Source organism: Hakea prostrata, chromosome 1 (assembly GCF_041222555.1).
Source record: "Hakea prostrata isolate BN-2017 chromosome 1, UWA_Hpros_2, whole genome shotgun sequence".
Taxonomy (NCBI): Eukaryota; Viridiplantae; Streptophyta; class Magnoliopsida; order Proteales; family Proteaceae; genus Hakea; species Hakea prostrata.
Window position 1 is genome coordinate 66005198 of NC_142600.1, and position 25491 is coordinate 66030688.

Sequence of the window (25491 nt, forward strand, 5' to 3'; positions counted from 1 at the left end):
AAAGAATAATATTTTAGCATAGAAATACTAAAATATGGTTTTGCATAAGAATTCGTCTCTTAGAATGAAAATGTTACAAAATGCATATTTCTGTTTTTGTTCTTTAGTAAAAACATATTTTTGATGTTCTGTTAAAGATGTTTTTCAGACCGCTTTTTTGACCGGTCCATTCTTAAAGAACAAAAGAATGAACCGATTTAACAAAGGCCTCTAACTGATTTTTCCATTTCTAAAAAAATAGAAGAATACCAAAAATATTCTCTAAGAACATTATCAAATGGGCCCTCACCACTACCTAACTTTTCACTAGTGACAAAAACGAAATGTTTCAACAGCTGAATTTTCAATGTATTTTTTGCTCAAATGAAAAAATTACTAGAATTGATAAAGCCTTCTAAACACATGAGGCGGCAAAACAAGGAAAATTTATCAACAAAACTAGATTAGTGTAAGCTGAATTTTCAGTTATGGAGCTAGAAAATCGCTTCAGATCCTTTACCCTGATTAGAAAGATTTATTTCAAAAGGTACATCAAGAGTTTTCTTCTGGAATATGTGGTGGAGGGAGAGTGACAGCAGAGCACAGTCCTCTACCCGTCCAGGACCAGAACGTGACTGATTTAGTTGCCGTCGTACTTACGATACGGCTCTTGTTGCGTTGGAGACTCATCATGAAGTTTATGATTGAATGAATGGTGGTTTTGCAGTGCTCTACGTTAGCTTGAAAAATTATGGAGTCTCTACTTCGTGGTTCTTTAACCATGCCTTCCTGCCTTCAATGTTCTCCTGGCGGATTATCTGCTGTAACAAAGGGTACGACCTTAAAAAGCTTAGCTCAGTTATAATTTCTGCTACTAAATTTCAAATTTCTACTTTTGGGTTGTTAAATTTTTTGGACTTGAATTTTTTTCTACTTTATTCCACTTGGGTTTTGGTTATCTTTTTGTTTAATAGCTTTTGCAAGTTCATACAGAAAAAGGGATGGAAATGGGAGATGCCTAAGTTGAGCATGATGTGTCTCTCTCGTTCTCCCTGATTAATGCTTATGAAGTGGTGTAAAGGGTTTATTCTTCTTCAATTTCCTGGACATAGAGGATAAAATGAAAATCATCTTACTTTGATAGAGTTCTACAATTTCTAGTAAAAACTGTGGATTTCTGAGTGGTGTCCCAGAGTTGTATATGCGACCCTTTTTTTTTTTTTTTTGGGGGGGGGGGGGTATAAACTCACAATAAGTATGCATTGTGTTTTTGGGATGTAATATCGAATGCATAAGTGCTGGGAAAATTATTACACTTAGAAGAAGAAAGGCAGTTATTAGGTGTCATTATACTGTCAGTGTAACGGATAATTTCTGAGGAAAGAATTTTCACCTTTGAATGACTAAACTTCAGTGTGAAGCTTCTTCTCAACCGTAGCAAAGAAAATTCTTATTATGGTTTTATGTATCTCAAATTTTTTACATTATTTAAAGATTATTTTTTTTTCATATGTTGCCACTCTTCTGATAATATGCTAAACTAGGGTCCAGTTGGGTGCCTAGGTGACAATTTCAGTGTTGTTCTGCATGCCATGGATACTTATGCATGTCTATAACCATTGTAGTAAACCTTTAAGGCTTCCATGTTCACAGTAACAATACAATCATGCTTACTTCAGTGATATCCATGTCCTGTTGTTGGTTTATTTCAGTATAGTGTAAACAACTACGATGTACCACCAACTTGGATTTTTTAAAATGCTATTTATCTCTTGCAATTTGTTCTCCCAAATTCTACATTGCCTTCTAGATGATTTTTGGAATTTAGTTAATACTTTAGGACTTCACTGGGGTTTCAACCCTCACCTAAGCTGGAATATTTTGGAATTTGGGTAATTTTGGTATCAAAATTTGGGCCATGTTGGTGGGAGAGTAAGTGGCACATTCAGAATTTGCGTTAATGTTGCACAAAACCACCAAAGATTGCAGCCGATGCTCCAATGTCAAGGACCCAGCCTTATCCATTTGTTATCTGAAGGATTTTGTCAAAAGATCTGGGTTCCCAGACCTTGCAGGCATATAGTGGAAAAGGTTTGGAAGAAATGAATCGCAATAGTTCAAATTTTAGCTGGTTTGTATTGTTTCATCATCATCTGGAAAAGTTTTCTTAAGTTGCATATCATTTTGCTTTTGGTTTCTATTAGTTTGGTTCTATCTAAACCAATATGTTTTGCCTAAATTTTGAACCATGGTCTAGCTCACTTAGCTTGGATCATTACTGGTAACTGTTTGTTGTCTTTTTTGAGGCTGTAGCTGATCCTATGTGGCATCTCATACTGGGCCATTTTAGGGGCATGCAAACAAGTTCATCGAGTAATATCTGATTCAGGTGCCTAGATCTTTTGTTCCTTATATATGAGACTCATTGTGTCCCATTTCAATAGAATTATTTCTTTGGTTGGCAGGAAAGAAATGAAAAAGTTTGATTTGTTTAAAATGGTGTAGACAGCCTTCTAGTGCTAGGTAGAGGAACCAAAGTGCAGCTTAACTCTTAATATCAATTTATGCGCTGAAAATACCAGGTCTTTTTGGTCCCTTTTTTTTCTGATGAAATGAAAATACTAATGAACAACTGGAGAAGTACAAAACCCCTTGAATAAGGTCTTTGGTCTTGTACATTTTCTTTGTGGTGAATAAAGATATATTGTAAACACCCTGAAGGGAAGAAGAAGAGAATACAAGGGGGGGGGGAGGGAGAGATGGGGGGAGGGAGAGCCCCAAGCATAGAGAGACAGGGGGCTAACAACAGAGAGCTATCTAAACCTCAGGTAAAAATGATATGCCTATTCCTTGGGGTATCCACTAGAGGTTTAACAGGCAAAAGAGGGAGTTTGGAGGAAACATCCTTCGAGATGGCCTTCCAAATCTGGTCAATAGAGTGGAATTTGAGGGTGTGTCTTTTAAGTTATGCTCCATCCAAATGTGTGAAATACAAGCACAGAACATTAGCTTCCTTGTGATGTCAACTATTGTAGTACCTCCAAAGGAAGAGGCAATCCAACCAGACTCAGCACCAGAGGGTTTAGGATGTCTGGATCTATGCCAAATGGAGGAAAGCACTAGGAGCCAAATGGTTTTGGAGAAATGGTGAGCAAAGAAGAGATGGGGAATGGTTTTGGCTTCAGAGCAGAAAATGCAGTGGCGTCTAGTGGGTTCTGAAGGACTACCATTGATGATCTCAGGGGGGATGTTTTAAACATTGTCTTCGGCCATTGCCTTCTTTCCCTCCACTTAGTTTGAGCCACTACCACTAGGTCACATGTTACGGTGAAGGAGCATTGACTGGGTGGAGAGGCACTGGGAGAAGGTTCTCAGACAGTGAAGGCTTGGTGGGGGATGTATCCTTTAAAGCGGGTGGTCTTGGCCCAGTTGTAAAGTAGGTAAGGTCTATGATCTTTTAGTTACTAGGGAATGTCTCTAACTACTCAAGTCAAATGCCTTCTGGTAGAGTATCTGTAAGGTTATACAACAAAAGACTGTAGTATTAAGGGTTTTCCCCTCCTATAACACATGCTGATTTCTATTTTTCTTGATGATCCTTGCAAGGTTAATGATTATGGTTTACCAAAGTTTATAAGCACACATGACTCAAGGGGTTCGCAACTCAACATTTGATGCGATTCATCTGGGAAATCTATTAAGAAAATGTTTGACAAATTGATTGATGATACCCACTCCCCTCAGAAGAGCGGGTAGGTTGGGGGATGGAAAGAAAAGGGATCAAATGATCATGCCCACCACCTCCTCAAAAAAGGTGGAAAAAAGAAGAAGAAAGAAAATAATAATCACACCAAAAAGGCTGTAACCTGGTCAAACTCTGCTTTTCACAAGGTGTTGTTGGGAAGGATTTCTGCACAAAGTGGCCACTAATGGCTTGAACCTGTCTCCTCATGCTGGCTCAAGCTTTTAGTGTTACACACCAAATGACAACCTCACTGTGAATGGTCATGAGAGTGTAATCTATTTGCTTATTTCGTTTTTGGGTTATATTTAAAAGGTGATGGAATATCTTGTTATAGATTTGTTTTACTGGGTCCTGTTTTGATGAAAGACGAAGTGGAACAGATTGAGTTTGCCTCTGGACCCCATGAATCTTTGAAGATGTACCTTCTGTATATTAAACTATCTTCATCTTTTACCTGGTATTTGTTCCAAATTTCCACTGAACGCAGTTTGATGTCTGGGTATCATCTAATTGATTTCTAGTCACTGATGTTCTAGGTTGCCTTGTACCACTTCAAGTTTCAAATCAAAGATCATGGACCAGCCTGAAAGCATACAACTTTGGAAAACTGGAAGGATATATGGCGAACCATAAAGATGGAAGCATTGGATTAAAGTCAGCATCTTATCAGAAATATGACAAGAAGTATGCCATGTTTGCCACCTCAGGACACTCTATAGAATCCGAGCCTGAGGCTTATAATCCAAAGGACGTCTGGGAATCTATAAAAACTGCCTTAAATGTTTTTTACCGGTTTTCTCGGCCCCACACAGTTATTGGCACAGTTAAGTCTACTTCAAATATAATCAATTCTTACTGGAATGCTACTTTCTGTCCTTTTCTGTTATTCTCCTATTGGTGATTCATTTGTTTGTTACACCTGTTTTTAGTGTCCTAAAACATCTGTGAAGACTTATAGCAGACTTATGTAACTTATTTACAACCAGGCAATGAGCATAATCTCAGTTTCTCTACTTGCTGTCAAGAGTTGGTCAGATTTCTCTCCATTGTTTTTCATTGGGTTACTGGAGGTAATGGTCCCAAAGACTGATCAAAGTGAAATTATTACTGGATTATTTAATGAATTTATGCTTTACCATTACCCATATTTTTCCTTTTTGCAGGCAATAGTTGCTGCTCTTTTCATGAATGTCTACATTGTTGGTTTAAACCAACTATTTGACATACCAATAGACAAGGTAGTTCGTTAGTACATATGTCTAATTGAAGTTACTTATCCAACTTACTAACTGTTATTCAGTTAAAGAAGCATTTTTGAACATCTAAGTCATATTAAGGAAGGATTTGCAATTCATTTGTGGGTTGTCTGATGCATATTTTAGATATCCTGAAAGAATGGGTTTATGAACCATGTTAGGCTCCATCTAGCTTGGGGGCACACGATCTGTGGCTCTCTGTGTGTACGTGTATAACATTTTATTGGAAACTGTTTTGAGAACTAATGGGCTCAGTTCTTCTTTCTTTTTTTCCCCAGGTTAACAAGCCATATCTTCCACTTGCATCTGGAGAATATTCTGTTTCCATGGGTGCCACAATCGTTATTTCTTTCGCCATTATGGTATTTTTAACAAAAGTTGTCTGATTGAGCAAATCTACTTTGAAAGTAGTTCTTACAAGTTCATATGAGTTTTCATGTTCCTGTATTGATTTCATTTTGCTCAGTAGAGTGCATGTAGTCCAATCCAATTAGGAAGTAGCCTTTTTGTCAGGATTTTTTCATTTTTCTACTTCTTTCAACTTCCATTGTTCTTTTTATTGGCCCCTCTTTCTTTCTTTTACAAAGTATCTACTCAATTTTGTTTGGTCCTATACTGCTACAATTGTTAAACACATTAGGTATAATGCATTTTGATCCTTCTCTTCTATATAACTGCCCTGTACCTACATAATATCTTTGTGTGGTAGTACAACTTGGCCAGTCTGCATTATGTAATTGATGTATCTCCAATGCGGCCAATTCAAAGTGCTTCTGTGATGTGTCCAAATCTGAGGCTGAAGATGGCCTGACTTGCATCTCTGTTGCTTAGTTTGATATTACAGAGTTATTGATTATGACAAAACTTCTCATTCAAATTTTTTTTTTTCCATGTAAATAAAAAAATTCATTACCACTAGGAAGGGGCACAAAGGACCTCAAAAGGGAAAGAAGAAAAAAAAAAAAAAACACAGAGTATCTGAAATTAACAGAGCAAAATGCAACATACAGGGGCGCAGAAAGGAGGCCCTGGTTTCAACAATATGCCTGTTCCTTGGAGGCACCCAATTGTTGTGCCTGTCATTAGATCTTGAAACAAGAAATGAGTGGAGAGAAAGGTAAACCGAGCAGTTAAATTTGCAAGTTAAATGGTAAGTGCATAATAAATTGGCACATAACTTCGGGACATAGAAACCAATCAGAGAAAGATGAGGAAGAACATGAAACTGGGCCTTCACCAATGCCGACGCAGACCCATTGGCAACAGAAACCTTTCCCATACTAGTTTAAGAAGAGTGGGTGTGGAAGACTGCTGAGTTACTAGTCACGTGGTGAGTAGCCTCAAGAGTCATAGGTACGGAAGCCTGCTAAGTTACTTCTTATGTGGTCAGTGGCTTCAGAGTCGACCAACCGTAAACAACTCACAGAAGAAGCTTGGAAATTACTTGACTGAGCAAGGTAAAGGACAGGGAAAGAGAAGGAGCTATTGTTCAGTCATCACCAATTTTTGGATGACAGCTATCTAATCTGAAGGGAAGGGTGCCATAGTAGAAGTATAGCAAGAATCAGGTGCTTTGGGTAGATTATCTTGGGAATGAGTGCTACCCTGTTAAGGATTGTGTGCTCCCTAGAATGGCCATGAAGCTTCCAAGGTGGTCGCAATAATGACACTTCATGGGGAGTAGGAGCCTTGGAGGAATCTGCAGTGATAAGTGCAGTTGGTGTATTGAGGTATGTATCACACAAGTTTGATATCTCTCTCCTTCTGAAATGTACCAGCATCATCAGGATGAACCATGGGAGCATGATAATAGAAGTCTAATAGTTGGTAGAGAGTGGTCAGGGCAGTATAAAAGGCAGTGAGAGGACTCCTCTAGAGAAATGTTTGAACCTGTTGGTGTAACTCATATGTCTTTGTGTTGTGCACTCTCGTATAGGTCTGGTGGACGACATCCCATAGTTCCTTGTCAGAATAAGAGAACAAAGTTTGTAATGGCATAACTCAATAGAATTTATTAGGAATGACATCACCAATGCATTGTTAGACAACCATGTAGTAGCTGCAGCAGATGCTGTAGGCTTGGGAGTTTCCCTTGTAAAGAGACCCCAGTATTTATGTCCTGGGAGAGTTAGAAGACAACTACAGGACCAAGTGAGGTTGTTCTGGCCATTCAGCTTGATGGGACAAGGTTGAAGAGTATTTGAATGCCCATGAGTACTTGAACAACCAAATTATGGTGGTGTCAATAGCATTTTCTAAGCCATGGTGTCTAGAGAAAGGAACACCTGACAACAGAAGAAGGCAGAGGCAGTAGAGACCAGCAGTTGGTGCAACAACCTAGATGATTCATGGGGATGATGAAACGCAGCACCAGGGGCTAGATGGGCCAGTGGTAAATGCACAGCATCTGGTTGTAGAGAAGCCAGCGGCAAACAGAGGCTGTGCTGGTGGTCAGAGCCAGCAGGAGAGGCGGGGTGACCTGTGGACCATGGTGTGACGAGCATTGGCAGCGCTGGTGGAATTGGGGGGTAACTTTCGGTTGGTTGTGGTGGGAACATGAGCAACCAAGGGTTGAGGTAGTGGGAAATGAACTTGGTTGCACTAAAGAGGGAGCAGCAGCATAGTTCCAGTGGTTGGAGAGGCTGGCAGACAAAGGTGAAACAGCAATGATAGTGGGCCACAGACTGAGGAGGTGCAGGTCATGTGGCATAGTGATTGTTGTCATCTAAAATGCTCAACAACGAGGGTATGGCCTCCAATGGATGGTGGTAGAAAAGAACACTGTGAAAACAAATAAGTTTTCTAGGGTTTCAGTTTGTGTTGCCAAGTTCAAGGAGTGAGAATGATGTGACTTGTCATTAATTGACATAGTTCTTCTTTACCTATAATGATATTAAAAACCTAAAGGTAAAACTGTGAAAGAGTGAAAAGGGTTTTCACCAAAAAAGAAGGGGGAAAAGTGAAACTCTAAGTCTATCCTACTACCATGTCCACAAATGGCATGAGCAAAAAGGGACTAGAATTTCTCTAGCAATCAAGTGATTCAACATATCTTGGGAGTGTTCAGATCCCCCCCCCCCCCTTTTTTTCCCAATTCTATTAAATGATTACCACCCAAAAAAAGATAGAACAAAGGGGGGGGGGGACCCTAAATTAGCTACAGTTACTGCTGATTTTTAGTAAGAACCAGTAACCACCCATGCATGGGCTTGGTTTGAGCCAAATGTATTAGTTAATTGAAGAATCATAAGATTGAGTTGACTCATTGACAGAATAATGGCACTGAGTAATGACTTAGTCATGTTTCTCTTCGACCTTCTTTGATACTTTGTAGAGTACCTTCCTTTGGTGCTGATCTGTGTCAACTAGGCTTTCTTCATGTATGCACATTGTAGACCTCAGAGCATATTTATTTTTCTTGGGTTACCATCCAAGGTGCAATGTGGTTTGTGTATGACAAATCTGTTCCCTTTTCTTGCAGAGTTTTTTGGTTGGATATGTTGTTGGTTCTTGGCCATTATTTTGGGCCTTATTCATCAGCTTTTTGCTTGGCACTGCATATTCAATCAATGTGAGTTTATTCCCCTCCCTGCTTTTCCCCAAGGATAATCTAAACAATTTCTCTACAAGCATTTGGGAATAAATCTCTTTTTTTTTTTTTCACCTAAAACAAATAGAAGCCATGTGGTTTATCTGTGGTAGTCAAGAAACACCTGGGTAGAAATATACTTCTATTAGGTTGAAGAAATTAACCACTTTGTATGCAGGGCCTCACATGTAAACTTGGTAACTCTTAAATCCCTGCATAATTATGTGTTCCTTCCCCAACCTGTCCCCCCCCCTTTTTTTGGGGTTTTCCTTTACTCCACTTTTGCTCAGCTGTTCTCTAGTTTGATTATGTGATGTTACACCCTCCTATGGGGCAGAATTCCTAACAAAAGGATGGAATCATTGGATATCTAATTATTGTGCATGTAATTCCTCTGTATTGAATGCATTGTACAGTCTATCTTGATTAAGCTACATAACAGTTATTGGGGTGTCATCACGGTAAAGGAATTTGCATTGATCTGACTGGTCTAGTGAAAAAGAAGGATTGCATTAGAAGCGAGTTCAAAATCATAGAAAATTAGAAGGCATGCTAGAGGTTCCACTTTAGTAAAATGGCATTCTTGTAATCTTCCTTGTTGTCAAGGTGTCTACCTAGGCATTGAGCCGCATTTTTCACATGCAAGATGTCAGCCGCTTTATCACCTAGGCACTGCCATTTTGTCGCGTTGTGTGTTGTATTGCTACCAGGTGCTAAAGCGGATACTCTTTTGACATTTTGTACCTAAACCTTTTATTTCGGATTTTTTTTTAAAACTTCAAACTTTATTCTACAAAACCATATATGAATGTAATAATTATTTATTTTGGATTTGAGAAGCATTTGATAGAGAATTATTTGGAATAATGCGATCTATGGAATAAATTTCAATTGAAACAGTTGAAATTTTGGTCGAAATGCCTACATTTTCAGAAAATGAGACAAAACTCCAAGATTCTGTTGAAGTTAATGGTCTTAATGGTTTTGACTGAAATTTCGGTCTATAACATAAAAAAAAAATTCAAGGGAAACTCAAGTTTTGACCGGAGGAAAATGGGAAACCTAGATGGGAAACTGAAAAATTTCGAGGAAACTTAGGATTTTTTTGTGAAGTTTCGATAGGTTTTAGGGAGTATTTTAGGTGGAACTTTGCATTTGAGCTAATTAGAGTGCAAATAACACATTGGCACATGCATTTTGCTAAAAATGTCAATGTAGATATGTCATTCAATGTACATAACATCAATGTAGAGTTGTTTGAGAAGTACACTATAAACTTAACTACTTAAGTACATAACATTCAATATATAATTTCTAATATCAAAACATCAAATACAAAGTAACTAACAATAAAAGGAAAGTACAATTCAGTGCCAAGAGGAGTGCCTCGGTGGATCCATCCTGTGAGTTGAGTAGTACTATACCGTAACATTCTCTCCTCCAACCAACAAACATAGACATCCCATGACATTTTATGCCTATGGTTGTCAAGATAATTGACAATTGCAACTTTGTAAGTCTAGTCATCAACATGCCTAAGATTACCAGTATGAGGGAATACGCAATTTAGATAGGGAAGTTTTAATGAAGGGGGTATTTGTCGTGGTATTTTGGGAAACATGAAAGAAACAAAAAAATGGAAAATTTGTGAAAGTTATGAAACTTGTGGGAAAAAGTCTCAGGTTTCCACAAAATTTCTCAGGTTTTCACCACCAAATTTCTCAAGTTTCCACCACGAAATTTCTCAGGTTTCCACCAAATTTCCCATTTTCGACAAAATTTCGATGGTTTCGATCAAAACTTCGGTTTTTCTTCGGTCCCCTAGTTTTTTGTTTTGAGGTTCCCAAAATGGAAAATTTTGGTTGAAATTTCGCAAGTTTCGACTGAATTTTGTTTATGGTTTATACAACACGAAATTTCAGTACCGGCTGAAACGATATCTGAATGGTTATAGAAGTTACTCTTTTCGAGTGGAACCTGCGAAGTTCCACTCGTTCCGCCACTGGAATTTCAGGTCCTTCCCAGCATTTTCTCTGATTTCGTTTGGTTTCTACCCTCATTTGAGCTGATTTTAACAACTCCTTTTCATTCCAACTCCACTCTTGCTCCTCCATTGTTGGGTTTTTGAGAATCAAACAAGTTGAGTTAACAAATTCCCCATTTTTTATTTTTGTTTTGTTTATGCCTCAAATCAACTTAGGTTGTTTTCAAATTAAAGTATGTTTAGTCTAGAGTGTTGTTGATCTATGATTATGTGAAGTTAAAATTAATTTTTGGATATTGCTACTATTTTTTTTTTTTTTAAAAATTGTTTCTAAAATATGTATGTATACACTCATGTGTGAGCCTCAAATTGATGAATATAAGACACCATCACTTGATCTATGCTCTGATGGTGTTGAATCAGATTTTTTTGTTGTTTATTATTAATTTTAGTTGTTTGAAAAATATTAAAATATTTTTAAAATTTATTTAAACATTAAAAAACTAATTCATTTCTATTATACATTTAAAAATAGGAGATTATTTATAGAAGCATGTATGTAATTTTTTGAGCTTATTGGAGTGCTTTTTTTTAAGGTACTTGGTGTGTATTTCTTGTATCAGAAACTCTTTGAAAAATGTCAAACAAAGCCTAGCAACACGGGAGGCCACTGAAAGCCGATAAAAAGAAGAGTGAGTGCAATTATTTACAAGAAACAAATAAGGGAGGTGGAGCCACTAGATTGACGCTGCATCTAGTTGGGGGAAGTAAGGATGTAAATAGGATGTGAAAAGGTTCCTTCAGAGATCAAGAAGGCAATGGATTCATACTTGGCTAAGAATACAAAGGGGGGAGTTCAAGGATCTATGCCTAGATGACTTTCCAGAGCTAGGAGAGTATGGATTTGAGCCTGATTCAAATTCCGCACTTGAGGAGGGCAATGATAATGAGTAAGAAGAAGATGAGGATTGATGAGATAAGGAGATAATAAGGGGTTTTGGGTTGTGGGTCATCTAGAGAGTTAGCAGGCATGGGAGGCACAAACAGCTCCCAAAGTCCCTATAAGGAGGAGTCAAGAGTGTGAGGGAGGAGATTTCTATCCCACGGGCCCCAACATGGGGTTCACTTCATTAGCACTTATTATAGATCTAGATCTTGAGATTCTTCATAATGATCCTGCCTTATTTAGGAGGCCAGAGCAAAAGAAAAGGAAGTTAAAGCACTTTTCAAGGAGTGTGAAGTAGAAAGTGGGAAGGCTTTCTCCAAATGGTCTATGTACTATAGTATTCCAACACATGCAGCCGAAAGATCCTACTGCAGGGATATTATTGAGGAGATAGTCAAGGTTGGGAGGGGTGTATAGTGGTCCACCCCACATGAGATATATACTGTGTATTTGCCTAAGCATAAATAGGACTTGAATGAGTACATTGACTATGGTTGGACTAGGCCCACTAAACAGTCAATCATCAATTTCATGCTGAATTGTGATGGGAGGATAATGTTCCTCAAGTCAGTAGATGCATCTAATGAGAATAAGGATGCAAAATACATCTACAAATTGTTGAAGCAAGTGGTGAAGGAGGTTAGAGTGGAGAATGTGGTCCAAATTGTGACTGATAATGGCTCTAACTACAAGAAAGCTAGGTTGAAGATGATGGAGAACCCTAGGTATCAAAACATGCTTCTACTTCTAGTACTAATTTCAATTACATTATATACTTTATGGATTTATGTTGATGACTTGACGGTTCAGTAAATTATTACTAATTTGGACATTCTTATCTCAAGCCTTGAACTCATATCTGGATATGGAAGCTCATTTTGAACTCCATATTTCATCTATAACCAACCGCCGGTGGTGCGTGACTTGGCGCATTGACTAGATGCTAATAGGATCATGCGGGAAGAGTCCACCCGTCGGAGGAAGGAGAGCCTTGACACTCAAGGAGACCGGGCCCCCGGTGTTGGATGGAGGGGGGGCCAAGCCCAACAAGTTAAGCACAACATCCTCCTCAAAATAAATGGGGGCCACATCCACACATGGCCGGTGGTTGTATTTGTTCAATTTAATTTTCATTATATTGCCCTTTGGCTATCCCTCTTTTGCTTTTGTTACACAACATACTACCTAAATCAGGTACCATTAGCAACTGCTTTGGTCGACTTGTTGCCTTGACAACCATGGTAGTCTTACAAGATCTTGACTCACTTTTAAGCACTTCTTGGATGAAATTCGATCAGTGAGATCAATCTGCGATCTTTTATAAGATGCACCCGCATATGCCTATCAAAGTTTGCCGATGGCAAGAAAAAGCATTTTTTCTGCTGATCAATTTTTTCTGATGGTTATCATTTTGGACATATCAAGAAGAGGGGGAGATTGAAGATATGCTTCCATGTATAAGTTTAGGGTGGATGAAAATCATAAAATGGATGTAGAATTTTGGAATTTTTAATAGTCAGTGTATCTCATCTGGTTTAAAACAAATTTTTATTTGATGCTAAGATGAATAGATCACCATGCTATATGAAGAAAAAGATTACACTTTCATGCAATGGGGGGAAAAATCATCTTAAAATGGTGCTATAAAATGCAGATGAGTAGAAAGAGACCAGAAATTTCAGTAAGAAAAATATTTTCGCTGTAGTACCAAATTAATTGGTCACTCTAACCAAAGCACATTTTATTAGACACTGAAATGATTTTAGTGCTCTATGAGTGACATCACTAAAAGTAAAAAAGACAAAAATATAAAATTAAATGGTAGGAAAAGATAAAAAGAAGATTAAACAGTGTCCCTGATGTAGCATAACCAGTTACTAGTCATGCTACAGTAACATCAACAGTAACCTAGGGATATTATTCTTCCTATTTGATGGACCCCAAGTCTAGCTTGTAAGGAGATAAAATAGGAGATACTATTCTATGTCTGAACTTTAAAGATAATGTAGAATTTTATAGTTTGTTAATTGGGATTTATATAGTAAGATTTTCTTTTAGATAAACTCAGTATAGCTAAAATGAGGATGCTAAGATAGATGAGTTGCAAAACTTGGAAGGATGAGGCTAGGAATGATCATATTGGAACTGGTCTAGGAGTAGCTCCGATAAATTTTAAGCTCTGAGAAAGTCGATTGAGGTGGTATGACCACATTCAACAGAGGCCTTTAAATGCCCCCTGTATGGAGAAGCTATTTATTCCAAGATCGAGGAATTGGAAGAACGAGGGGTAAACCTAAGGTAACCTTTGGAAAGGTGGTGAGAAAGAATAGGCTTTGTATCTAGTCTAGCCTCAAATATAGCAAATTAGAAGGTAAGGATCCATGTACCTTACCCCATTTAGCTGGACAAGGCTTGTTGTTATAAACTTCTAATTATGCATCAGATATTTAATCTGTGTTGGTTGAGTTCTACTAGGAGTTCTCTATTAGAGTTTTTGTTCATATAAATTTCTATTTCTTGTAAGGGTATTTATGTAAGTGTTCTTTCCACTTTATTATAAATAGAGGGCTTGAGATCACACTGATCAATTAAGCCATTTTACCAAAATCTAGTTTCTCAACATGGCATCAGAGCCTAAGTTCGATTAGGGGAAGAGGAAGAAGAAAAGGAAAAAAGAGAAAAGAAAAATCTCTATCTCTCTCACTGAGGAAGACCTACCTCCACCGCCGCTGCGACTACTCCATCGCAAAAGTTCTGCTGCAACCAACATCATCATCCGCTGCAACCCGTCCTAGAAGCCATCACAAAGACCTATCAAAGGAAACAATATTCAAAATTATATTGATGAATTCAAAGGTGGGAATTCAAAGATAGGCTACATCTGATCCCTAGAAAAATTAAATTAGTTCATACTAGAAATTAAAAAAAATAACAGAAGAGTTCGTGAACATTGAAAGAAGATGAAGAAAAACTTATTCCCAAACTTTAGATCTCCAAAGCCAACCAATGTCTCTTGGTTCGACCTCTCCGCTCCTCCAAAGCTCCAAGAAGGTTCTTTATGCTCTTCCAAAGCTCCCAAAAACGTCCTCTCCCTTGCTGGAGTTTGCTCTCCTTTTTTAGATAATTTAACTCAGAGTTTGAATTAAACTCAGAGTTCCTATCTGACTTAACCAAGGAGTGTTTTGACGTATGAATCGAACTAACTTAGAGATCTCCAATGAACAATCCAACCGTTGGATTTGAAGATCAAGAAGTCATGAAGCTCTCCTCCAAAAATCGGCTCAATCGGACACCGGATGACCATCCGATGAAGGGCTTGATCAAAACTGGACAGAGACACTCAAAAACGGGATTTTTGAGTTTTCCTTATTTGAATTGGATTCTTTTTCCTCTTTTCCCTTCTTTGATCAAATCCTAATTAGGAAATAAAATATAGAATCATCCAAGGACTCATTTTCTTTATGTTTTTGACTTGAGGTAGGACTCTTGCAATAATACCCAGATTTATTGATAATTTCCTACATGTAAAAGTAATAAATCTTAATTAGAATTTATTAGGAAATATATAAAATCACCAAAATTATAGAAATTAAAGGAAAGGGTGCAACATATTCATTTTTATATCATATTAGGATAAATTGATATAAAACAATTGTAAATACATGGAAATATAGTAAATTAATCGTATAAAATAATATGCATGAAATCAACTTATCATCCAACATCATCTGAAACTCTCGCTGCAACCCCAGTCCTATAAGCCATCGCTGAAACCTATTGCAGAAACCTATCGCAGAAACAAGACCTATTTCAGATCATCTCTGCGCAGAAGCCATCGCTTGAACCTTCTTCTAAAACCTATCACAGGTCATTGGAACTAACCTTTCTCTTACTTCCGCCTTTTAATTTTTTTCTTCTGCTGCTGAAAGCGCCTTAAAAGCTATTCAGCCCTTGAACCAACATGGACCAGACCAGCCCAACTCTAACTGAACCATATTTTGGTTAGTTCCTCCCTAACCTGTGGTTCTATTGGCCCAAAAATAGGAAGAAAAAATAATGTTGTTTCAGGGTCTTTGTTTGTAAATTTATATATTTTTAGGGCCTTTTTTGGTAAATTTGCATATTCTTAGGGATCTAGTTGAAAATTTACATAATTTAGGGACTTATTTATAAATTTGCATATTTTTAGGGACCTCTTTACAAATTCACACTTTTTCAAGGGTTTATTTGTAATTTCCCATAATTCCGAGGGCCTCTTTTGAGGGGGGGGGGGGAAGAAAAGAGAAAAGAAAAGAAGAAGAAGATGAACATGGTGTTCCTTATATGCACATTTTGAATTTTATCATTCCCTAGATTTGTTTGGGCGGTTTGGCTATTGCATTCTGTGACGTTTTAGTTATTTTGAAAGGGTGAAGACTCAAGAACTGTAGACAATTTGTTAGGTATGGCAACTACCAATAGTATCTCCACTGGCTCCGAACATTACTCCACTTTTCATCCTCTTTTGGTAAGGTTTGATGGAACAAATTATTTGATATAGTCTCGATCTGCTTACTGAACTATTGCCGAAAGAGGACTTGTCGGACACATTATGGGCGCCACTATCAAACCTACCACCACAGGTGTTTTACATGATAAATGGATCTCGATTGATTCTCTTATTATGTCATTTCTTTTAAATTCCATGAATCCAAATATTGCTTTTGGATACTTATTACCTAATATTGCAGCCCAAAGTCTGGAAGGCTACTATTGAAACATTTGGACAATTGGGGAATGATGCACATGTTTATAAGTTACGGAAGAAGCTTCATGAGACCATGCAAAAGGAATTGACTGTGGCCTAATATTATGCTGAATTGCAATCTCTTTGGCAGGAATTGGATCATTATGGGGACTATCACCCCATTAATCTGGATGATGTGGCTACTATAGGAAGCATGTTGATAAGATTCGGGTATATGATTTCTTGACAGGTTTGAATGTAGAATATGATCAGATCAGAGTGCAAGTATTAAGTCGTTTTCCTTTTCTTACACTAGAACAATCTTATGCTCTTCTTCAGTGTGAGCAAAGTCATCGATTAGCTATGCTTCATGCTTTTATTGTGGAGAAATCAACTTTACAGTCTATTAGCACAAAATCTTATTCGACTAAGGAGATTGTCAAGTGTGAGCACTATCACAAACCATATTATACAAAGGCCAATTGTTGGAAGCTCCATGGGAAACCTGCTGATTTTGAACAAAAAAGGGCACAAAGAAAGGGAAAACCGAAGGCTAATTTTTCTAATACGGTTTCCACAACACCCTCTCCAGACATTGGTTTTTCACAAGAGGAGTTAGCTACTTTGCGACGTATTCTCAAACTTCTACTTGCCGGTACAACCTCTACCACTTCTTCCACTACCCATACCAACTCCTACTTGCTATTTCAAGTAAAACTTTTACAGGCTTCCATATTTTTTTAGTTTATGCTCCCTGGATTATTGATACAGGAGCCACAAATCATATGACAAGTTCATCTTCTTTTTTCTTACATTATGCTCCAACTTTCGGAGAAGATAAAGTTCAAATTGCTGATGGTTCCTATTCTTCCATTGCTAGAAAAGGGACCATTCAACTTTCTCTATCACTTTCTTTGTGTAAACTTTTACATGTTCCCTCTTTCTCTACTAACTTGCTCTCTATCAGTAGTCTTAAACATGACTTGAATTGTAAAGTGACATTTTTCCCATCTTACTGTGTCTTCTAGGATCTGGTCACGGGGAAGGAGATTGGACATGGTAAACTAGACAATGGACTTTATCTATTGGAGCCGATTGAAAGATCTACTTATGCTTTGACTACTTCTTCCAATCATGTCCATTCGGTAATATCAGACCTTCATTAGTGGCACCATAGGCTAGGTCACCCCCCTCCAGGAACTCTTAAGAAAATATTTCCTGATTTAGATTATTCTTGTAAAAAGGATGAATTTTTTTGTGAAGCTTGCATTTTTGCGAAGCAGAGTCGTTTTACTTATTTATCTTCTTTTCATAATAAAAACTCTATTCCTTTTGGACTAATTTATACTGATGTGTGGGGCCCTTGTCGATGTGTGTCTATTACTAGTCATAAGTACTTTGTCACTTTTGTTGATTGTTACTCTCATTCTACATGGATTTATCTTTTAAAACATAAAAATGAGGTTTTTCAATGTTTTCGTGATTTTCATAATATGATTAAAACTCAATTCAATGCCATTGTGAAGATCCTTTGCAGTGACAATGGCACAAAGTATCTTGATGGTGAATTTTATAGATATCTCTTTTACTTGGCATTTTACATTAGACCAATTGTGTTGATACAACTGTCCAAAATGGGGTTGCCGAACGGAAGAATCGGCATCTTTTAGAGATAGCCTGTTCACTTATGATTGTTATGAATGACCCTGACCAATACTGGAGTGATGCTATATTCACTACCTCTTACCTTATGAATAGGATGCCTAATAGGATATTTGGTTTTAAATGTCCTATTGAGCTTCTCCAGGGAGCCTCTTCTTTTGTTATTCCCCCAAAGGTTTATGGATGTGTATGATATGCCAGAATCACAACCCATCAAAGTAAGCTGGCTCCCCGTAGCCTACGCTGCATTTTTCTGGGGTATATTTCTACTCAGAAAGGGTAAAATATCATCCTCCTTCCAAGAAAACCATTGTCTCCATGGATGTAATTTTTAATGAGTCTTGCCCTTATCATACACCTCTCCAGGGGAAGAGTCCTAAAGGAGAATGTGTTCTTTCCAACTCTAGACCTTTATATCACACCACCACAACACAACTTAGGAGTTCAAAAAGTGTTTCCTGACTAGTGGGGAGACTTCGGCCGTATGCCTGAACACTCTAATTCTCCCTCTCGTTTTCTGAACCATGTGAAGAACCTAATAAGGGGAGACCACCCTTGTGAGGCACACTATTGAGGTCTCTCAAAACAAGATTGACCAGAATAAGGAGGTGCAGGCTTATCAAAGGAAGAATTATAACCGGCCAAAGCAGGTAGAGAAATTACCACTTCAGTCTCCTGCTCCAGATTCAGATTCTACTGTTCCCGTTGATGTATCTTCTTCTGATCTTCTTATTGCTGTTAGAAAAGGAGTCAGATCTTGTACTCAACATCCCATAGCTAAATATGTTTCTTATGACTCTTTGTCTCACTCTTACCGTGTTTTTATATCATCTTTATCGTCTATATTTGTTCCTAAAAGCTAGCAGGAAGCATATACTAATAAGAGATGAAAGGCAGCTATGGTAGAGGAAATGCATGCAATGAAGAAAAATGATACTTGGGAGCTGGTTACACTTCCTCCAGGAAAAAAACCCATGGGCTGCAAATGGGTGTTTGTAGTTAAACAAAATATGGATGGATTAGTCAACAGGTTGAAGGCTAGAATAGTTGCAAAGGGGGTTTACCCAGAGCTACGGGATTGATTCTTAGGCGACTTTTGCCCATGTTGTGAAACTGAACACTGTTAGAGTTCTGTTACCTGTAGTTGTGAACAAAGAATGGAACTTGCACCAACTAGATGTAAAGAATGCTTTCTTACATGGGGAGTTAGAGGAAGAAGTCTATATGGAAATCCCACACGGTTTCTCCGATGGCAATACTACAGGGAAAGTTTTTTGGTTGAAGAGGTCAATTTATGGGTTAAAACAGTCTCCTAGATGTTGGTTTGGATGCCTCTTGAAGGCAATGACTTCTATTGGGTACAAGCAAAGCAATGCTAATCATACACTATTTGTCAAGAAGTCAGATACTAACATTACATTTCTTATTGTTTATGTGGACGATATTATCATCACAGGGAATGATGCTAAAGAAATTCAAAGGTTGAAGGATTTTTTTTGGTAGAGAGTTTGAGATTAAAGATCTAAGGAAGTTACAGTACTTCTTAGGGATTGAGGTGGCTCGATTAAAGAAGGGTATATTCCTATCCCAAAGAAAGTATGTCCTAGATTTATTATCATAAGTGGGAATGTTGGGGTGTAAAGCAGTTGATACCCCTATTGAAGTTGGAGCTAAACTTAAAGAAAAAAAAGAGAGAACCAGTGGACAAAGGAAGATATCAAAGGCTGGTAGGGAAGCGCATAATCCATATTTAGCTCATATAAAGGCTGTTACCAGGATACTGCAGTATTTGAAGGGAACTCCTGGAAAAGGAATACTTTTGTCACCCACTGATAATCTAAGAGTATAAGCATACATTGATTTAGACTGGGTTGGATCTCCTAACCAAGGAAGAAATTTCGGTCGAAATGGAAATTTTGACCTTGCAAAAGGTCGAAATTTCCAGGTTTCGGTCAAAATTTTGACTAAAACTAGACATTTTTATCCGACTCTTGGAACCTCAATTTAGGGCCTCATATGCACTAAAATTGATTTGGATTCTTGCATACTACCTATTTTAAGCATAATAAACACTATAGAACTACTAGTTTACTAAAAAAACCACTAAAAATGTAACATCCAACTTTCCAAGTATATAGTACATAAGAGGAAGCGAGAATGTTACAACTTACAAGTCTATTCTATTCAATGTCTCCCTCTTCCGTCTGCACCCCATACAAATGACAATACAACTCCCATGATGTTTGCCCCATATAGTTTTGGAAGTAGTCAACAACTGCATCTCTGTACGTGGCCTCATCCACATGCATAAGATTTCCTGACGGTGGGAAGTTGTGAATCTCCAAACAAGGAACTCGTGGTGGTGGGCCTTGTGGCTGTGGAATAGTGTGGAAGATCTGCTCAACAAATGAAAGAGCACCTTGGCTGTTAGGAGAAGGATAAGGTCTATATTTATAAGGTCCTAGTGGCCGACTCTAATAGGTGACAGTGGGAGGGACACCACAAGCTCCATAGGCTGCTCCATAACCATAAGGCTCCACTAGTAGCTGACTGGCCTGACTCTAAATCTGATAGCTAGGAGGGATAGTGACACTAGATGGTCCATAACCATAAGTCAACTCGGTAGAACCAATACTCTCGATAGCAGTATCATATGAGGACTTTGCAGGCCTATGCCATCCGGATCCTCTGGAGGTGGAGGAGTCTCTAGCATCATCAATGTTCATCGATCTCATAGATCCCATCAAGCTCTCGGTGTTGGGTGGATGGTAGGACCTATATGATGGTGTGTCCGTTGTGCTACAACCGTGCTGTCTCCCCTTCCCCTTCCTCGAATATGTAGAGGAAACATTTTGGCCTCGAGATGCAGTTCCAGTATGGTCTAAATCCTGAGTCTCGTGGGTGAACTCACTCTTGCTTGTGAATCTCGGTGGTTGTCCTCCCCACCCTTGACTCTCACGTGGTGGTGGTGGTGGTGGTATGTCCCTAGGATCAGCTGAATCTTGATCACGAGGTCCAACACCCTCCTCATCCCCTCCATCATCACCGCCATCGTCATCATCATCGCCATTGTCATCATCACCACCATCGTCGTCATCGCCGGAGGCCTGAGTCACCTCATCCTCAGTGTTGGACTAGACAATCAAATCCTTACTTTGGGTGGATGCACTAGGGGTGTGGCACGAAGGGACAGGCGGGCTCTGCATGTGCCCTCCCCTCCTGGGCCATGAAGTCCTCCACATCAGCCCCCGTCTCCTCTGCAATCTGTTTACTAGGACGACCTCCCTCCTCAACTCAGCAATGGCTCTCCGCTGTCCGTGATCCAGTCAACTACTGGGTTATCATCATCATCCATCTTAAATATGTTGGCCAACTTGATATTGGTACTCTCTCTGTCCATCCCCTGTTTAATATGATCCTCTCTCAGTCTCATATTATAGTGTATGTAGACAAGGTCCTCTAGATGCTTCACACTCAATCGATTGTGCCTCTTCGAGTGAATGAGGCTGAAGGTGCTCCAGTTTCGCTCACAACTAGTGGCAGAAAATGTGTGGGAGAGCACTTTGCTTGCAATCACACTTAAGTGGTGTGAGTCACGTCCAAATTGCAACCACCACTCAGCTGCAACAAGCATAGACTCCAAGTCATTTTAATACTTAAATAACTAAATTAAAGATAGAATATAATAATTAAATATACATTATATAATGAAATAAATGAATGAACTTACCCGCAGGGGCGGATTCCTGTCCTGATATGGCCACAACACGACCGAAGCTCCCAGTGGCATCCTTAAATGCCTTTATCTAATATATAAAGAGAAAAAATAATAACTAGTTACTAGGTTAATGACTTAGTATAAAACTATGAATTGTGAATATCAAATGATTCAAATCACTATCTCACCTCCATAAGGATGATTGCTTGTTTAGATGAATCCGGTTTAAACTTCTCCACTATAGTCTGGACGGCATCCATCAAATCTTGCCTCATCCTAAGATTGTCCTTGTAATGGTACTTAGGTTTTAAATAGTATGTTGTGTAAGAAAAAGTATGTCATAAAAGGGAATAGTTAATGCTTAATAGTGTGATAACATAATGAAAATTAAATACTAGACTTAACAACTCACTAGCCTTATGCAGTGGATGCTGCAACATAGACTGCCATCTAAGTTTGATGAATTGGAGGACTTTCTTGTGCCGTGTGGGTGGACCTGAGCAACTTGCTGCATCATCTTCTCTATTGCAGCAAATATGCGTGGTAGAGTAGGTTTTCTTTGCTGATCTACCATCCTCAACACATGCACCACAGGCTCAAGCATCTTCACCACTATTCTCCCATTGTGCCAAAAAGTCTCATCGAGTATGGTCAACTGTGCTCTCCTTCCTCCCATTGATGAAGAGCCCTCCCAGTTAAACCACTCCTCTGATGCAAACATGCTCCTAAGGCTCAAAGCTCTGCAGTGCTATCCAATTAGTAGCAAATCTGGTTATGCCTGGCCTCACTAACTCACCCTGACACTTGTCCCTCATCATCCTTAATGTATAAGTGTGGTTATAGATGAAGGTGCTAACTTGTCGGGCTTGCTCCACGGTCATCTTCACAAGCATGACCTTTCCAATGTCCTTCAACATTAAGTCAATGTAGTGAGCAGCACATGGAGTCCAAAAGACCTTATATCTGTCCATCCATCAAGGCATCAATACAAAGTTATAAAGTGTACATGTAATGCAAATATATGTATTTAGTTATTTACAAATGAAAATTAATACTATATGTTTAGATACCTGAAGTTCTCTTGCATCTTCAACCTAGCTTTCTTGTAGTTGGAGCCATTATTTGTCACAATTTGAATAACATTTTCCACTCCAACCTCCTTCACCACTTGCTTCAATAATTTGTAAATGTATTTTGCATCCTTCTTCTCACCGGATGCATCTACTGACTTGAGGAACACTATCCTCCCATCACAATTCAACATGAAATTGATGGATTGTCTAGTGGGACCAGTCCAACCATTAGCCATCACAGTCACTCCATAATGAGCCCACGTGGGCTTTAATCCCTTAATATACTCATTTATGTCCTCTTTATGCTTAGGCAAATAGACATTATATATCTTATATGGAGTGGGGCCCTGTACACCATTCCCAGCCCTGCCTATCTCCTCAATCATATCTCTATAGTAGGGCCCATGGGCTGTATGTGCTAGAATACTATGGTAATAAGCCCATTTGGAGAAAGCCATCCCCACTTTTTCCTTCACACTCCCCCATAAGTGCTTCAACTTTCTCTGTTTGGAGCATATTGTAGAGTTTTTCAAGATACTTAGTGTGTATTTCTTGTATCAGGCACTCTCTTTCAAGTTTCAAAGATGTCAGACATAGCTTGGCAACACGGGAAGCCACTGACAGCTGATAGAAGGAAGAGCGAGTGTAATTATTGTAAGAAACAAATAGGAGGAGGTGGGGCCACTAAATTGAAGGTGCATCTAGCTAGTGGAAACATGGATGTAGTAGGGTGCCCAAAGGTGCCCGTAGAGGTCAAGAGGGCAATGGCCTCATATATTAGTGGTGGAAAGCAAAAGAAGAAAGAGAAGAGAACACAAAGGGATGAGTTTGAGGATGCATGCTTAGATGACCTTCCAGATCCTGAGGATTGCATACATGCTCCAAAAATTGCATACATGCTTCCACTAATACTCTACTATTTTTAAATTTAAAGCAAAAATTAATTAGTTTTTTTTAATATTTAAATATTTTTTTAATTATTTAAATATATATTAAATATAGTAAAATACATAGTTAACAGAAAAAAATTAATTCAACACCATCACAGCAATATGGTGTCTCAACCCTCACATACATTAATTTGAAGCTCATACATGTACTATAAATATACATTTTTAGCAATACACATAATTTACTAAATAATTTTTAATAACAGAAAAATAAAAAAATTGTAGGAAGAATCAAAATTTAATTTTGACACTACAAATTCATAGATCAACACTCTAAAGTAAACATACATAAATTTGGAAGCAATCTAAGATGGTTTAAGACACAAATGAAATTAAAATAAAAATAAAAATGAGGAAGTTGGTTACTCACCTTGCAAGATTTGAGAAAATGCACAAATGGAGGAGCAAATCTAGTGTTTGAAGGAAATGGAGTTGTAGAAATTAGGTGAAAAGAGGGATGAAAGCAAGAGAAATAAAAAAAAAAAAAAAAAAAAAAAAAAAAAAAAAAAAAAAAAGAAAAAAAAAAAAAAAAAAAAAAAAACTCAAAAAGGGCTTGAAATCTCGCTGGCTATATGGGTCAAAACAGTCGAAATGGCTTGGTAGGTCAAAAATGACTAAAAAAACTACATTTTATAACTTGCGCAAGTATCATTTCAGCCCAATATGGTATCGGGCCAAAATTTCGACTCGTATCAACCGATATATACGATACAAGACACATTTCGTGCTTGTACCTGTATTTCGTTTCAAATTGAAATTTTGCAAGCATTTCGGTTGAAATTTTGACCATTTTGATCGAATTTTTTTCCATGCTCTTGACAGGAAGTCAATTTCAGGTTACTATACCTTTGTTGGAGGAATTTAGTTTCTTGGAGAAGTAAGAAATAGAATGTGGTAGCTTTATCCAGTACCAAAGCTGAATATAGAGCTATGGTTCATGGAGTTTGTGAACTACTATGGTTGAAAGGCTTGCTAGAAGATATTGGAGTCCAAGTTCCAAACCTTATGATGCTATATTGTGACAATAAGACTGCTATTAGTATTATTAATAATCCAGTGCAACATGATCGAACTAAGCATATTGAAATTGACAGGTTTTTTTGTCAAAGGAAAGCTGGAATAAGGGCTCATTTGCATGCCTTTTTGTGAGGTCTGGAGACCAAGTGGTAGATGTTTTTACTAAGGGTTTGAAGGAAGGAGATTTCCTTCCTATTATAGGCAAGTTGGGCATGACTAATATTTGTGTCTCAACTTGAGGGGGAGTGTTGGTTGAGTTCTACTAGGAGTTCTCTATTAGAGTTTTTGTTCATATAAATTTCTATTTCCTATAAGGATATTTATGTAATAGTGTTCTTTCCACTTTATTATAAATAAAGGGCTTGAATCACATTGATCAATTAAGCCATTCTACCAAAATCTAGTTTCTCAACAATTTGGATAGGATATTTGGGATCAGTTTTAGTTTGCCTTAAATTACCATGAGTCTTACTATAGTTGTTCTTTTATTAAAGTATGTCTCTTTTATTATTTCAACACTTGTAGTCAGCTTATTGAGGATGGAATAGAAAATATGGATTAAAGCTTGAGCTTTGTACCTTTGCAACCCCCCTTTCTCTCTCTTCTCTTCTCTTCTCTTTTTCTTGTGAGTGTTCTCTATTCTGTTTCCTATTAATTGGTATCTAAGCCCTAACCTTGGTAAATCTCCTATCTCTCTCTCTCTCTCTCTCACTCTCTCTTGTGGAATCTTCACCTTCTTGCCTCTCCCTGAGATCATTCTATTTGTGATATCCTTCCTAATTTATTCCTTTAATTTCTTTCCTCAGTGATTGTGACTGAACAATGCTGCAGCAGCCCATCAAATCC

The 25491-nt window shown here is 38.1% G+C and overlaps 1 protein-coding gene across 1 annotated transcript in view; it reads left to right on the forward strand.

Annotated features, from left to right (window-relative positions):
• Window positions 1-409: 409 nt before the first annotated feature.
• Window positions 410-25491, forward strand: part of HPT1 (homogentisate phytyltransferase 1) — a 63839-nt gene continuing 38757 nt past the window's right edge. The window contains exons 1-6 of the mRNA XM_089141879.1: window positions 410-812; window positions 4261-4547; window positions 4711-4794; window positions 4888-4962; window positions 5259-5342; window positions 8462-8551. Coding sequence (XP_088998005.1) covers window positions 731-812; window positions 4261-4547; window positions 4711-4794; window positions 4888-4962; window positions 5259-5342; window positions 8462-8551 — 702 coding nt within the window. The 5' untranslated portion in view covers window positions 410-730. The remainder of the gene's footprint in view (window positions 813-4260; window positions 4548-4710; window positions 4795-4887; window positions 4963-5258; window positions 5343-8461; window positions 8552-25491) is intronic.